The sequence below is a fragment of the Phalacrocorax carbo genome, chromosome 5 (assembly GCF_963921805.1).
Source record: "Phalacrocorax carbo chromosome 5, bPhaCar2.1, whole genome shotgun sequence".
Taxonomy (NCBI): domain Eukaryota; kingdom Metazoa; phylum Chordata; class Aves; order Suliformes; family Phalacrocoracidae; genus Phalacrocorax; species Phalacrocorax carbo.
The window spans coordinates 29,983,920-30,000,790 of record NC_087517.1 but is presented as its reverse complement, the minus strand read 5'-3'; the positions used below and the strand labels follow the sequence as shown (position 1 = coordinate 30,000,790).

Here is a 16,871-nt window from a genome sequence, read left to right as displayed (position 1 = left end):
TGTAATAACAATCATTAGCATACAGTGTATGTGGCTGAATTTTGGTAAAGAATCTGCTTTATTTGATGTTATTTTAGATGTGCAATCTTCAATAGAAGGATATCAGCTTAAAATTTCTATCTCTTAATCTAGTTGTCCTAAGTCATAGAAGCAGCTGGATGAATGATGAAAACTGTATTTATTAAAATTGCAAAACATTTACATGGCCCTTCAGCTAAACCATTTTTCTGCATCTCTCTACTGACCAAGAAAAGCTTTTAATCAAATGAGGTTTTTAATGTACCTATGAGAACAACACTATTCTCATCTAAACATAAAAAAAACAATTAAACAAATTCTTTGCTTATCACAGAATCACAGAATGGTAGGGGTTGGAAGGAATCTCTGGAGATCATCATCTTGTCCAACCCCCCTGCTTGAGCAGGCACACCTAGAGCAGGGGGCACAGGAGCTCATCCAGGAGGGTTTTGAATGTCTCCAGGGAAGGAGACTCCACAACCTCCCTGGGCAGCCTGTGCCACTGCTCTGGCACCCTCACAGTAAAGAAGTTTTTCCTCATATTGAGGTGGAGCTTCCTATGTTCCAACTTGAGCCCACTGCCCCTTGTCCTGTCATTGGGCACCACTGAAAAGAAGCTACTCCCATCGTCCTGACACCCACCCTTTAGATATTTATACGTATTGATGAAATCCCCCTCAGTCTTCTCTTCCCCATGCTGAACAAACCCAAGTCCCTCAGCCTTTCCTCATAAGGGAGATGCTCCAGCCCCCTGATCATGATGGTAGCTTTCTGCTGGACTTGCTCGAGCAGTTCCACATCATACTTAAACTGGGGGGGGGCCCAAAACCGGACACAGTACCCCAGACGTGGTCTCACTAGGGCAGAGTAGAGGGGGAGGATAACCTCTCTCGACCTGCTGGCCACACTCCTTTTAATGCATCCCAGGATACTGTTGGCCTTCTTGGCCACAAGGGCACATTGTTGGCTCAGGGTCAGCTTGCTGTCCACCAGCACTCCCAGGTCCTTCCCAACAGAGCCGCTTTCCTGTAGTTCAGCATCCAGCCTGTACAGGTGCATGGGGTTGTTCCTCCACAGGTGCAGGACCTTGCACTTGCTCTTGTTGAATTTCATCAGGTTCTCCTCAGCCCAGCCCTCCAGCCTGTCCAGGTCTCATTGAATGGCAGCACAGCCTTCTGGCATATCAGCCATTCCTCCCAGCTTGGCATCATCAGCAAACTTGCTGAGGTTACACTCTATCCCATCATCCAGGTCATTGATGAATATGTTGAACAGGACTGGACCCAGCACAGACCCCTGGGGAACATCACTAGTGGCAGGCCTCCATCCAGACTCTGCTCCATTGGTCATGACCCTCTGCGTTCTGTTGTTGAGCCAGTTCTCTATCCACCTCACTGTCCACTCATCCAACCCACACTTCCTTAGCTTGCCTGTGAGGAGGCTATGGGAGACAGTGTCAAATGCCTTACTGAAGTCAAGATAGACAACATCCACTGCTCTCCCTTCACTGACCCAGCCAGTCACACCATCATAGAAGGCTATCAGGTCGGTCAGGCATGATCTTCCCTTGGTGAATCCATGGTGACTGTTTCTGATAGCCTTCTTGTCCTCTACATGCCTGGAAATGACCTCCCGGATGAACTGCTCCATCACCTTTCCGGGGATGGAGGTGAGGCTGACCGGCCTGTAGTTCCCCAGGTCCTCCTTCTTGCCCTTTTTGAAGATGGGAGTGACATTTGCTGTCCTCCAGTCCTCAGGCACCTCTCCTGTCCTCCATGACCTTTCAAAGATGATGGAGAGTGGCTCAGCAAGATCATCCACCAGCTCCCTCATCACGCACAGGTGCATCCCATCGGGGCCCATGGATTTGCAAGGATCCAGTTTGCCTAGGTGATCTCTGACCCAGCCTTTCTCAACTGATGGTAAGCCTGCCTTTCTCCAGATTTGTCCTCTCTTTTCTGGGGGCTGAGATGCCTGAGGGCCAGCCTTAGCAGTAAAGACTGAGGCAAAGAAGGCATTCAGCAACTCCACCTTCTCTGCATCCTGCGTTACCAGGGCCCCTTCCTTGCTCAGGAGTGGGCCCACTGTATCCCCAGTCTTCCTTTTGCTGCTGATGTATTTGAAGAAGCCCTTCTTGTTATCTTTGACATGCATTGCCAGATTTAATTCCAAGTGGGCCTTGGCCGTCCTCGTCACATCTCTGCATACCCTGACAACATTCCTATATTCTTCCCAAGTGGCCAGTCCCTTTTTCCACATACTGTGAACCTCCTTTTTCCCTTTGACTTTCTCTAGAAGTTCTTTGATCATCCACGCAGGTCTCCTGGCTCCTCTGCCTGACTTCTTTCTCCTAGGAATGCACCAATCTTGAGCTCGGAGGAAGTGGTCCTTGAATACTGTCCAGCTCTCTTGGACCCCCCCAGCCTTCCAGTGCCCTAGACCATGGGATTCCTCCTAGCAGGTCTTTGGAGAGGCCAAAGTTGGCCCTCTTGAAGTCCAGGGTTGTAAACGGACTCATAGCCCTGCTTCTACCTCGCGGTATCCCAAACTCGACCATCTCATGGTCACTGCAGCCAAGGCTACCTCCAACTCTCACATCCCCAACCAGCCCTTCCTTGTTTGTTAGGATAAGGTTGAGCAGCACATCTCGCCTTGTTGGCTCTTCCACCACTTGCATCAAAAAGTTGTCCTCGATGCTCTGCAGGAACCTTCTGGATTGTGCATGGCTTGCCGTGTTGCTTTTCCAGCAAATATCAGGGTGGTTGAAGTCCCCCATGAGAACCTGGGCCTGCGATTGTGAGGCTACTTCCAGCTGTCTGTAGAAGGCTTCATCAGCTTCCTCTTCTTGATCAGGTGGCCTCTAGCAAACACCCACAACAGTGTCACCCATATTTGACCGTCTCTTAATTTTTACCCACAAGTCCTCAACCTGTTCTCCTTCCACTCCAAGGCAAAGCTCGATACATTCCAGTTGCTCCGTCACATAAAGAGCAACTCCCCCACCTCGCCTTGCTGGTCTGCCCTATCTGAAAAGTGAATCAAGTAATTAAAAAAAAAAAAGCCACAGACAAACATCAGGTAGTCAAAGAAGGAAAACACTATTCAAATACTGAATTTTTTATATGCGTACTTAAACATTACAAAGCAGTAAGTAAATTAGGAAAAAATTAAGTCTATCTACTAATGATCATTAACTTGAAATGTAAATTTAGTCTAATATTCATCTAGTAACGATCACATGCAAATGAATCAGCTATTTTCTCTACAGTATCCAAATGTCCAATGGTCCTCTCTGGTCAAAGTAACAGTTGGAACAAACTTAAAACAGCATAATCTGGTATCAGCCCCAGAGCAAGCGGAAATAGTGTATTTGCAGCCTAATTTTTCCCTACCAAATCTGAGGTGTTTGTATATTATGAACTTGTGACTTTTTGCTGCCTTGTCCCCCAGCTCCTCTGAAAGTCATAGTAGATTCTTCTGAAAATCTGAAATTCTTTACAAATGTATTTATTGCTGAGTCACCCAGGGATTTGTCAGAATGAGCTACAGAACTTTTTTAAAGAGGCAAACCTTGTCAGAGAAAGAGGATTCAAACTAATAAAAAACAAACTGCTGAAACATTAATGAAAAAGTATTAATCTATGTAAAATACAAATAACCTCTAACAATCTGAACTTACTGTTTGCTACACTGAATCCATCGGTCCCCATCCTTTCCACAGTTTCCTTTTTTTGTGCCTTCTGTATTAAGCTTTTCATAACAGAATTTGTCAGATCCTGAAGACTCTGTTGATGAAGAATGGAAAAAGGAATCTATTTTCCACTGGCAACATGACAGCTTTGAAAACCTGCGTAATGTATTGCAGCAGGTCTGTTTTTTTAATACAAAACAGAAATCTAACCATGTGTATGTACACACATAGCATTTTCCAGTGACTACAGTGGGAACTTAGCAGACTGGACTGCAATACCTAGAGATGGCTTTTCTAAAATAATACTCAATGTTCAAAATTTGCTCTGAACTTTTAAAAAAGCAGTCTCCACAGTGTCTGTACTGTCTTCTGCATTTGGATTTACCTGTGGTCTGATTTTGTTCACTTTGTAACAGTTGCACATAGATTTAATCTAGTTGTTTTTACTGCAATTATTCCTGATATGTATTTCCAGGAGATCAGAAGTTTTATACATGGCATATACCGAAGCGTGTGTTCTGACATCAACCCAATGTTTATTTTTCTTTTATTTTTCAGGAGTTCACAGAGAAATCAAGGTTGAATAGTCAGAGTCTAATTACTGCTTTTTAGGAGTAGAAATCTGAACTAATAGGTTTAAAACACAATTATTTACTAACAAGCCCATTTGTTTTTTTCAAAAAATCAACTGAAAAAGAAAACAAGAGAAGCACATTTATACAGGGGAAGATAAAATATTGAAGGTAAGACAGTAGTTTCAGTAAAATCACTTGTACAGAAGACAAACCAAATATTTTAACATATAATTGTGTAAGACAAACTAGTTAACAGAAATATCTACTGCCTTTAATATTATCAATAAATGTGAGGTGGTAACATAAAACTCAAAAAGGCATCAGAAGACAAAGAAAACGTTGACTCCATCCAATCTTACATTTATATAGCATCTTCTGTATCGTACAAGTAATAAATGGTAAAACTATATCCCTCCCCTCCCATCTTCCCAAGAATGGAATGATTCTTCTGCCTCAAATAGGCAGTGTCAGCAGTGGCAGTTATGATTAGACAAAATGTGTAAGAAAATATGATGTGCTAGAGTACAGGACAGCCTGATAGTTCTGCTCTGCTGGACCTGTCTCAAAGTCATTACACAGAGCATTTATCCCCTCTCAGCTGCAAGCAAAATTCATTTCATTGCAACTGGAATTCTGTTTTACTCAACACCTCTGGGCTTAAATTCATACTATGTGTATTTAAATTCACACCAATGTACTAATTTTCCTGATTTGTAGGATGGTATAGCAAAGAGAGGCAAGGTGGAGCAGCTTTAGCATGAACCACTGCTGGGATAACAGAATTGACAATTGTCATTAAAAAACCCGAAACATCTGTTTTGAACTACACCAAAAAAAATCCACAAACCCTTCCCCCCCCCCAGAAACAGTAACTCGAAGTTGCCAATATTTTGTATGTTTTCTCACCCAATTCCACCACAGTCCAGCATTTGCTGCCCTACCTATGTCTGCAACCACATCACACCAGAACAATCTCACTGTCGTCAGTCCCAAAATTCACTTGGCAGTCAACCCAGTTTCTCACTACAGTCTACTCTACTGAGCAGAGAATTTTAACTTACAGTGGCAAGAACAAAAAATAAAATATTCAAAATATGAAACAAAGGCAGGAATGAACCAGAAATAAAATACATTTAAGGTAGTTCAAGTCAACCTACTAGATCCCCAGATATATTTGCACTGATTGTCTCTTGTCTTGCATTCACCATTATAGCAACGACCCTAAACAAAATACAACATGTTAGCAATGAGAACTGATCACTATTTCATTTCCTTCCCCTCCCCCAACAAATGTCTCATTTTGATTCTTCACACATGTATTGGGATGTATAATTTTCATGAATTTGTGTAGATGGAGTACACGTTTTGGCCCAGATTCTCAAAGTCAGTTGGGGCCTAGTACATACTGACATTTCAGCAGGGGCTTTATACATCTTATTTATATAGTTGTAAAGAACTTGTTAACGTGGAGTGTAATAAATGATCTACATGTAGAATGTAAAGATACCAGGCAGATTTTACTCAAAGTAGAAATTTCTACTATTCATAGAGTGCACAAAGCACAAGCAACACTGATGTCCAAAAGACACAATTTATGAAGAAATATGGAAGACAGGTTTTAAAAAAAACCAAACCAAAAGAAAAAAACCAACAAAACAGCTTGTATTAGGTTGATTTCTATTTGCTGATGTGCAGGGATTTTAAAACACTGCGTACCTGATTAGAATCACAGGCATACCCATCTTGTTTATGAAGATTTGGTGGACACTGAAAAAAATTAAGAACTTCTTTTATCATGTGTACTGTAACAATACATCAAAGGATCACATATGGAATTTTCCTGGTTTTAAAAGACAATTGCATAACATATAAAGGAGGTTGATTACATAAGTAGTGCAGGAATCTTTATAGCTACAAATACAAATGATAAAATTAATATCTTGTGCCATGAAATACAAGGTTTGATTCTAACTTTCTGCATTAAGGAGATGAGGCAAAATGAAAAGCAAAACAAATGTGTTCAGTAACAGGATATTTGGTAGCTAATACTGGGGCCATGTTTGCAATGCTGCCACTGCATTAATTTCAGTCCCACTAAGAAGGTAAGCAAGCACCTAGTTGTAGCCTACCAGTCTATTGCTTACAGAGCTGTGGGGTTTTTTTAATGATGTTAACGGTCATGTTGTCTTGGCATTGGAAACATTTTTGGTATGAACAAGTCATTAGGTCCAGAAGCCTCAGATTACTAAAGCTAGGAGCAGACCATTATCAAAGCTTTTCCTTATCAAAAATGGACCTGTGAAGCTTTGGAAAGGGTATGCTGCTGCTATGGACCATATTAGCCAATACTTTGAGGGCAGCCTTTCTAGCTTAAGAAAGCCCTTCTCCCTCCCATTAAGAATGCTCCATCTACCAAATAAACAATTTACAATAAAATCTCAGCAATAGCTACTTATCCATAAGTGTCGATGTCTCAGATGATAATATAGAAGGAGTTTGCTGTTAATTTATTGGCATCTAAATAAAATTACAGCCAATGCCCAGAGAGAGATGTGATCTATCCTGAATCTTATTTCTTTAAAGCTGAGAACCTGATGCAGTAGATGATGGCAGAGTTAGAAAGTTCTTATATAACCCTGAAGCTAAATACTCAGTGTAGAAAAGGAGCATGTATCACCTGAGGTGTCAAAGTTGCCGTGAAAATGGAATATGGACAGAATGTTGACTATTTCAAAGAACTCAAGTTAAAACAACCTTTTGATTGCTGTTTATTCTTATACTTTTGAGTATTAGCCAGATGTTTTCAAGAGACATGCATAAAATCCACAACTTTTAAAATTATCACCCATGTGCACACTCTTAAGAAACATAATACTTTATACAAGTCTTATGAGGAACAGCTGAAGGAACTGGGGTTGTTTAGCCTGGAAAAGAGAAGGCTGAGGGGAGACCTTATCGCTCTCTACCTGAAAGGGGGTTGTAGCAAGGTGGGGATCGGTCTCTTCTCCTAAGCAACAAGTGATAAGACGAGAGGAAACAGCCTCAAGTTGTGCCATGGGAGATTTAGATTGGATACAGGAAAAATTTCTTCACAAAAAGGGATTGTCAAGTGCTAGAACAGGCTGCTCAGAGAAGTGCTTGAGTCACCATCCCTGGAGGTATTCAGAAGACATGTAGATGTGGTGCTTAGGGACATGGTTTAGTGGTGGACTTGGCAGTGTTAGGTTAACAGTTGGACTTGATGCTCTTAAAGGTCTTTGCCAACCTAAATGATTCTATGATTCTATACTCATTTAGTTGTAATTTTCTACATTTATATTTTAAGCTGTTTTATTTCATAAAAATCTTACTGTAATTACCTTTGAATCCATGCACATTTGCAGTATATTCTTAGCATGCACACTACAGACCAGGCAAAGAGTAAAGGAAGATGTCTCACATAAATACTGTATAGATACACAAAACTCCACAAGTTTTAAAAAATATACTTACAGAAGTCATATTGAGTCCACTTAGATCAATTGGGGGGGGGGGGGGGGGCTTATGATAGTTTACTCTTATGTTTAAAATTTGTTAGGATTAAAAAATAACCCCCCCCAGTTATTTTGGGTATATGAGTGTGCAGTTTGTTAATCCAGATTTTCCTCTTAAATTGATATAAAAATGAGTGGAAACAAACTTCAATAGTGCAAGCAGAGAAAGCTTCTGCATACATACCTGGCCAGAATCTCCAGTGCAGAACTCTGCAATATCACATTCATTCACTGCGTATCGACAGTCGTAGCCTCGTGGGAAAAACTAGAAAATGAAGCATATAGTTCAGGACTAAGATTCTGTCTACATAAGCTGTTCCTTTTCATTCTCCATAAAACACACTTTGAACTATAACAGGCTGCCCATGACTTCCTTGGACAACTGAAAAGAACAATAGATATACTGCAGCAACACTCACAAGACATGATGTATTACAGCAGGGTCCATCACTACAATGAGCTCCATTAGAAAGAGAGCACTTCTTACAACAGTCTGCATAGCATTCCTGAAGAAAATATTAAGCAAAATTTTTAGGTTTCCATTTTAAATAGGTTTTTTCTTCACAATCTTTTCAACAAACATTATGTACCAGCAGACAAAAGAGTCAGTTCAGCACTGATGACTTAAAATTATCATCTGGAAGAATCCTTTGCAATGCTCAAATACTAAAGTAAAGGGAAAACAGTGACATATATCCTATAGCAACAAGGGGATTCATACCTTCTGAAGCCTCTTCACAGGTGTGGAATAGCCTGTGCTAAATACACGCTGCTTAGTCAAATTGCATTCAATGCAGAAAAAAAGATTTAGAAAAAGAATTATGGGTGCAATTAAATTTAAATACTAGAACCAGCACTCAAATCTGCTGAGCAGATTTTTGCAAAAACATTATTGGAATATTTCTACAGTAGAGAAGAAAACAAGTTTACTTATTCTGTCCAAACACAGGCACCTTTCTCCAAAGCATAGATAAGGAGTCTACCACTGCAGGCACGCTATCCAGGAAAAGTAAGGGGTAAGCACTTCAAAAATTGCTGGGAAACAGCTACCTCTTGCTGTTAGTATAACAGGAGTTGTTCTGAGGACACCCTGTCTTTGCACTCACACTCATTCTTATAACACAGTCCTTTAATGAAGTTCTTCCCTAATGATAGGCAAAACAAATTCAGTTCCACAACCTTTCCTCCACCCTTACCAATCACACAATTTATCTTAATGAATTTTGTAAGAAAGACTTGTGGAGCAATATATAACTCTACTTGCCATTCGGAAACCGCAATCACATTCTTCTCCTGCTTCTACATATCCATTTCCACACTCAGTGGTTTCAAAGAGCTGAAAGCAAAAAAGTCCCCCCCAAAAGTAAGAATAAAACTAGTATCAAATGACTTTTCTGTCACACATAACCCATTTCTGCAATGCTACAGAAACACGCTCTTACAGAGAATACGTATGCCATACTACTGCGATGGGGAAGGCAGCATGTTTTTTGAGTGCTGCTAGTCAGAATTGTTCAGACATGAAACTTGTACAGCTAAACCACTTGAATGCTAGCCCTCTTTAGGAGAACTAATCTCAGAAAATTATGATAAACAGGGACAATAAGATAATACTCAAGGGGTTAACATCTGAACTTCACTCTTACTCTATGGACTCCCATTTCTCTGACAATTCCTTCAAGAAACCAGTCAGCAATATGGTCTCTGGGACCTGCTCAGATGCCCATACTTGCTCGTGCAATTAGCTACTGTCTATTCCAGCATAACATGTTTGTGCATGGAAATAACAAACATTAAGAAACACTGCCAAAAGGAAGTTCTATGTCCCTTATTAGTAAGTTAGAATAACACAACCACATATAGATAGTACTAAACAGTTAATCCTAGTACCAGATATATTCTACAGTTCAGGATGATACAGATTCTACACTGGTTTCACATATCATAATTTCGATTTAAGGTGATTTCAGATATTTTTCAGTCTTGTCACAGTAAAAATTTTGCAAAAACCTTGTCTGCTTTCAATATAAGAATTATTTTTTAAAATTCTATAAGAATATCAGGAATGTCCAATTTAACTGGGATATTAGCAACAGAAATACATTAATCACTAGAACATGGTTGAAATGAGAAGTTAAAAGTTAACAAGTTAAAACGAGAACAGAAATCTCCTGCTAGATACCGGAGAAAGGTGCGAGTAAGCATGTTCTTTCTGCATGGGCTTAGTGGCAGTACAGCTGTTGAGGATCATCAATATATGAAACAAATTCACAACACAAATGATTTATAAATTTGGATGGAATTCTTTGATACTTGGTGGGGTGCAGAGGGAAGAAATCATAATGATTAATCAAAAAGAAAGAAAACATTTAAACTTTTTGCATGTGCCACGTAGGTAATCAATAGCACCTACAATTTTGGGTGCCAGAAGCAAAACTACACTGAAGCAACACCCATATGCACTCTTCATCACTTGTAATTCAACACAATTCAGAAGACTAAAATGTCTTTTTTTCTCTCTCTCTATAAGCCACTGTTACTACTATGCTTCAGTAGAAACAATAAGATCTCTTATTCTGAACCTGAAATTCAGTTCTCCAAACAGACCTGGTTATCTGACCTGTAGCCCATAAGAAAACAAAAAGGGGTCAATGGAAGAAATGCAAGAAAATAACAGAATACACTCAAATTTCCTACAGCATCAATCAGGAACCATCAAATGTTCATATATGTGTCAGAGCATAACTAAAATGTTATAATTAAAAATTACATCATGGTGACTGCTTATCCACCTAAAGATTAAACACACCATTTTCTACTTTACCTACCTACCTTAATAGGATTCAAAGCACTGTATACTTTTTCCCCCAAAGCTATTTTAACTTCAAAGCTGTGAAACACTGACACAGACAACATAAAAAGATAATTCAACCATTCTCCTGGGAGCATTTTCATGGAAGTAAACCAAATATTTATTCTGTATACAGTCAGTGTGACAACTTGCTCACATTACCTTGCTAGACAGTCATCATCAAAAAATGAAGCTCTGTTTTTCTTTCTCCCTATTTACTCTTTTCTGTAAGAACTCTTACATTCTTGTTATATAAGCAAAGACTGCTACCCTGGGAAAAGATTAAAACACTCTAACAAGCAAAATTTTTTTAGTTAATTGTGCAAGATGGTGGTCTACCTAATGAGAAGCCCAGTAAACAGAGCAGCCTAATAGTCTCACGTGGTATTCAATTCTACAAGGACAGCAAGTTTGACACCATGATTAAAAAGAATATTAATACTTTGGATTGATCTTACTTTGCAAAAAGAGCCATATGGAATATTTTTATACTAATCTGCTTTAGAAGGATGTCACACTAATACTGCCTCAGAAAAAATTATGACCTTGGTAAGTATTTATGTGAAAAAAGGCAACAGATGGTACAAGGAAACAGTTATAAATTACAGAGTTTGCTAGATGTACATCTGAAATGAAATGAAATTAAATGAAGTTAACTTTGAGAACAACCACAAGCTGCTCCTGTCTCTATGAAGTAAGTATGAATTTCTAATTCCTAGTGTGGCAATTGGCATTCTTTTTAACAACCTCAGGTGAAAAGTCCAAGAATTGAGTGTATGTGGAGCATGCACTACAACCTCACTTCTGGATTTATTTTGCGCTACTTCCAGCTTAATAAGTGGTATATTAATGCTGAATGGGGATGTATCTAGCTATGAACAATCAACTGCAATATTTGTCTTTATTTGAGAATGAAGAACTGATGGAAAACAAGTTGCATTCCTCTTAAGATTATTTTTAAATATTAGGGGAATGAACAGTCAGCTAATGAACAATGCAAGGAATGAACAAGCAACCTCAAGAAAATATCGACAAAGAATCTGAGTAAATTTGAGAACAGATGGGTGTTAGTGAAATTATTAAGCTTTCATTGCACTGTTTAGCAGAGGTACTGACTACCAACATATTTATTACCTTTGTTGGCCTGTTGAAAAGACAGGCACCTCCCCCACGAAGTAAAAATTCTTTGTATTCTGCAATGCTGCATTTGGAGAATTTTCTGGAATGGAATACCCTAAAATGGCAAAGAATTATCAGAGTAAATGCCCTGAAACACCAACAGTTACTGAAAGGGGGTGGAGGGGTCACAATATTTTAATATTGTAGATCCCAGTTTCTTACAACCACTGTGTGCAACAGTATGTCAGCTCAATCTCATTCTCAAACAATAAAATCAGAACAAAAGAAAGTTTTTAAACATTTTGCATTTTTATATTTCTATTATATGGATCTACAGTATATCAAACTGTAGTCTTCTAATCTTCTTAATAAAGTGAAACCACATTTTCATAATAGCTGCTATACACCCTCTTGCTTGCATGCATAATCCAGTGTTCTGTTGGGTTTGTTTTCCCTGCAGCTTCAGTTTAAAAGATGGATTACATTCCAGGTCCCCGATTTCATGCCAGTGTTTTAAAATGTTTCAATTCATCTGATCCTGTTAATACGGTTAATTTTTAAAGTAAAAGTAATTGTAGCCATAACAACAGCTGTATAGGGTCTAAGAATCCACTTCACCCCAATGATATCTGATTTTGGCCCTGAGAATATGCCCAAGGGAAGACTACAGAGCAGAGCACTGTACTATTTGCAGAATATTTTTCCAGCTTCCAACAATTTTCAGCTCAATGACTTCCTCAGGAAGCCTTATTTTGTCTTACTTAATAGCCTTCATTGTATTTTCTACAACTAATTTGCCCAAAATCTTTTAGTATCTACAAGATAATACAGCAAGAAGTTTCACAGCTTAACTACAGATTGGTAGAACAATTTCACCCTGGTTTTGTTGTCACCTGTTTGTTAGTTTCATTTCATGTCTCCCTAGTTCTTACACTGGAAGAAACAGTAACCCTTTGTTATGTTGTTCATGATGTTACAGACTTCTCTCACATTTCCTTATCTCCATCTTTTTCCCAGCCTGACAAAAACATACTTTTAGTCATTTCTCACACAAACTGTCTGATACTTTCATTAGCCATGTTTTGAGATCTGGGAATGAGAACTATTCACACTGTTAAAGACAGTGGTAACCATGCCATAAGGAGGTTCTCTATTTCTTTCTTCGCAGCTCACTGCTACTGAGCTGACATTTCCCCATTGAATTATTCTATATATAAAAAATGTCATCTGGCACTGATGGAGTTAAGCGGAAAGGCTTTACACTGCAGCTAATTATTCACTCATTTCATTAGTCAGTCCTTTCTCAGCCTCTGGGTAACCACCATCTGCTCCTGGCATTTTTTTTACTGTTACCTTATTTACAGAAGGGGTTTGTTCCACAACCTCTTCTACTGATATTTCCATCTGAGACTGAGACTTTCATGAGTTCACCATAGGAACGAAGCTAGTATCTATTCTGATCAAAGTCTTACTTCAAATTCCAGGAGCAAACATACTGAATAATCTCCTGTTGCATTCATATGGCGGCAGACAATTACAAGACTACAGGAAAGCCAACACAGTAATTCTACTCAAAAATTGATTTCCAAATACTGTATGAAGAAACTAAGCTCCAACTCTCTTATTTAGAACTAATTTTCTCCATGATTTTTGCAATCAAGCTTCCACAGTGAGCAAGAATTCAGACAGGAATTGATTTATAGGACTCAAACCTGTGTTTCATAAGCTATCCTTTTCTTATTAATTGCTTACAATATAGAGAAAGGAATCTTTGGCAGTGTGTCATGGCAGAGGGCAATGAAACCTGGTTTCCCATACAGATGGGCTTCCACCTCAGACTTCACTGACCAAGACCATTTAGCTAAGGATTGAGGGCACTTGCTGAAAGCTTCAGGTTTCTACTTTTATTCACTGGAACAGAAGCAGAGAAATCTGTTCACTCAGCGTTCGAATTCTGAAGGGATTGGGGAAGATAATTCAAATTTAGGAGGAAAGTAGAAATATCACTTTTCAAAACTGTATTATAACACTTTTTCAGCTGCATGTAAAAAGTGTAATTGGATTTATTTAATAAAAAATACACATACTTTACTTTTCAATCATTGTAAGTATAGCAAAGCATTAACGAATTCACTGCGTTGCACTTCAAAATATAAGATTTATTAATAACTTCCTAAAATGCAAATAGCAAAGGGAATGAATTGCTGAAAATTGAAATCACTGCTCTGTATGTTTCCGTTGTTCCAAATGCTTCTAGTCTTTCATTTAGTAGTACTAAAACATAGGGACAAAACCCAATACGTAAATATTTGTCAGAATATAAACTATGAACTCATTTCCAGAGCCCTCAATTACTGATAGTTATGACATACCCTGTTTCCTCCATGATGCAACCACCCCAGGATTCAGTGCAGTCACACTCTTCTCAGACAAGATCAAAACACAACAGAAAAGGAAAGCAGTTATAAATATGCTTACAATAAATATAAAGTACTTACTACAAAAATGGACCCTGACTAATTATACAAAGATTAGATGGTTGCTTGGCTGTACAGATTCTAGCCCTATAAAAGAAACCAACCCACTTTAAGAGATTCTAATATACTTAATATAAGTGTGGTACTTTCAAATTACCATATGTGGATGTTTTTGGACTCAACTCAAAGTTTCAGGTGGTATAAAAAGCTAAAAATACCTGGCAACATTCTTCCCTACATGCTCTCAAAACAGGCACAAGAGTATGTGCAGTACACATGATACTGATGATTGCAAATGTTCATATTTCCTCCTCCCTAAAATGTGTACAGAACACCCTGAAAGAGAATTGTTACTGGACAGGCCACATTTTTTTCTTTGGCACAGAATTATTAATAGCACTATGTCAATCAGCCAATCAAACATTCATTAGAAAAGTAGTTGAATGAAAATGGATTTACAGTTTACTTACAGCTATAGCATGTGAGTCAACAGTGACTAAATTCATAAAATGAAAACAAAAGATCAACATCATATGGTTGGTTACAAACTACCCATAAAAATTATCTACCAAAGTAGTAATATTTTCAAGAAGAAAGGTTCTGTGTTCTAGTTACTACTGCAAATCCATACTGTTTCTCCAAAGAAAATACTATTTTTAATCATTATTTCTCCTCTATCCAGGTCTTTCAATAATCTTTCTCTATAAAGAGTATCCAAGTAAGGAAACTAAGCTATTGGTTTAAAAAACTCCATCTTACAGTTTAAAAAGATTCTGACTTCCAAACTATATTTACTCTGTTTTACCTGTAATCAAAAAATGATATAGAAAATATTTTAGCAGTTTGCAGTTTACACAATTCAAAAGTGATGCTTTGCAAAACAACATTCCCTGAACTTTTCCACAGTTTCCTAATTCACAGATTCCTGAAGTGATTCCAAAATAAAGTCAGCATTATCATTCACATTTTTTAGGAAGAAACAAAAGAGAGAAAGTAGTCAAATTGCTTACAAGATGTGAGTGGAAAAACCCAACAATTGTCTTTAGCCCCAAAAAGGGCTTTTGCAGCAGCTTTTGTACCTATGCTCCACATGTGTTAAGGCCACATGAGACTAATCTTCTGGCTGTGAAGCAGCAAGGTAACAAGTTGAGCAAACGTCACTCTGGACTAGGTTACAGCTTTTTACCGTTTCTTTAATTATAAGGCAGGTATTTTTGTATTTTAAGAAGTCAGTGATAGTTCTATAGGAATTACAGATTTCATTATGATAGATAAGGAGTTGAGTTAAATTAATGGTGTTTTTACCATTATACCTTTGAATGTTGGTTATGAATCTAACCTCCTGACACAGGACATCACTAAGGTTATTGCAAAATGAGCACTAAACTGGTGGCTCTTATTTTGGTTAAACGTATATCTTGGTGCATACATTTCCAAAAGCAGCAATTCTTGTTCTACAGTTACAGCAAGTTTGATATTTGTTTCAATTATTACAAAGGAAGAATTCATATATTTAGCTAAGGAGGACAAAAGACTCCATGTCCATGTACATACTCGGTTTCCTGGCAGCTGGCTCCCATTGTATTCCAAGGTTCTGAGCAAGACTTTGTGCTAGTTCCTGTGCCATGGCCAAAGGGAGGCCATACTACATTTCAAGAAGAGCACAATTAAAAAGAAGAAAAAGAAAACATAAGTTATTGTAATGAACATACACCAGCTCATTCTGGCTTACCACATACCTACTACTTCAGTAATTCTGTACAGCCAATCACAATTCCGTGTGTATATAAGGAAAATAAACAATGGAATAGGTAACAGAAAAAAATTTCCTTTCTTAACCTGAGGGAAGCCTTGTCTGCTGGTTAACCTACAGAAAGGAGTCTGTTTGACATATGTGTCATATAGTTTTGTATAGTATGATTAACGTATGTTAAACCAGAAGATTTTCATTATTGATTTAATACTGTGCTGAGGGAAAATAATAATGATGATGATAATGATAACAACAACAATAACAATTTTAAAAATCAATTCACAGGGACCATATTTTTTAACATTAAAACTAGAAAAATTATCAGTAAGAATTATGTTATCAGCATCTCAGAAGATCAAGCCTCTTATACTGAGAAGACCCAAAAGGATGTTCAGTGCTATGTTTCAAATACTGTCTGAGATTTTTTGGGTATAAATGTCTGTCAAATATACTAAAAGCCAATTTAAGATCTTACTAAGAGAATAATGCAGACAGAAAGAATGCTTTTGAAAAATAAAAGCACCATGAGCAGTAGTTTAATGACGACAGAAAAAGTTGGCTGGGAGAATCCTAACTTTTTAATATATAAGTTATCTTTAAAGCCCTGAATACTGAAACATATAAACTCTGAGGTTACAACGTACAGCTTCTATTTTATTTCAATTTAGTAGAAAAAAAATTACCTCATTCACTCCTACTCCTCTGGTCACAGAGCAAACCCCTCCAAAGTAACTTAAGCTGCTTCTTTTGTAATGAAATGTCACATTCCTTACAAATAAAAATAAAGAAAATATAGTACATTGACATTGGACACCCAGAATTTCTTGAAAGATCACACTTTCACACATACTATG

General features: G+C 38.1%; 1 protein-coding gene across 5 annotated transcripts in view; it reads right to left on the bottom strand.

Moving 5' to 3' along the window:
- Positions 1-16,871, bottom strand: part of ADAM23 (ADAM metallopeptidase domain 23) — an 84,002-nt gene that overhangs the window by 22,640 nt on the left and 44,491 nt on the right. For all 5 annotated transcript variants that reach the window (XM_064451827.1, XM_064451830.1, XM_064451826.1 and 2 more), the window contains exons 12-21: positions 16,701-16,785; positions 15,819-15,909; positions 14,160-14,208; positions 11,803-11,902; positions 9,082-9,153; positions 8,237-8,323; positions 8,002-8,082; positions 6,001-6,051; positions 5,442-5,505; positions 3,698-3,803 (exon numbers count right to left, since the gene is read on the bottom strand). In XM_064451827.1, the coding sequence (XP_064307897.1) occupies positions 3,698-3,803; positions 5,442-5,505; positions 6,001-6,051; positions 8,002-8,082; positions 8,237-8,323; positions 9,082-9,153; positions 11,803-11,902; positions 14,160-14,208; positions 15,819-15,909; positions 16,701-16,785 (786 nt within the window). The remainder of the gene's footprint in view (positions 1-3,697; positions 3,804-5,441; positions 5,506-6,000; positions 6,052-8,001; positions 8,083-8,236; positions 8,324-9,081; positions 9,154-11,802; positions 11,903-14,159; positions 14,209-15,818; positions 15,910-16,700; positions 16,786-16,871) is intronic.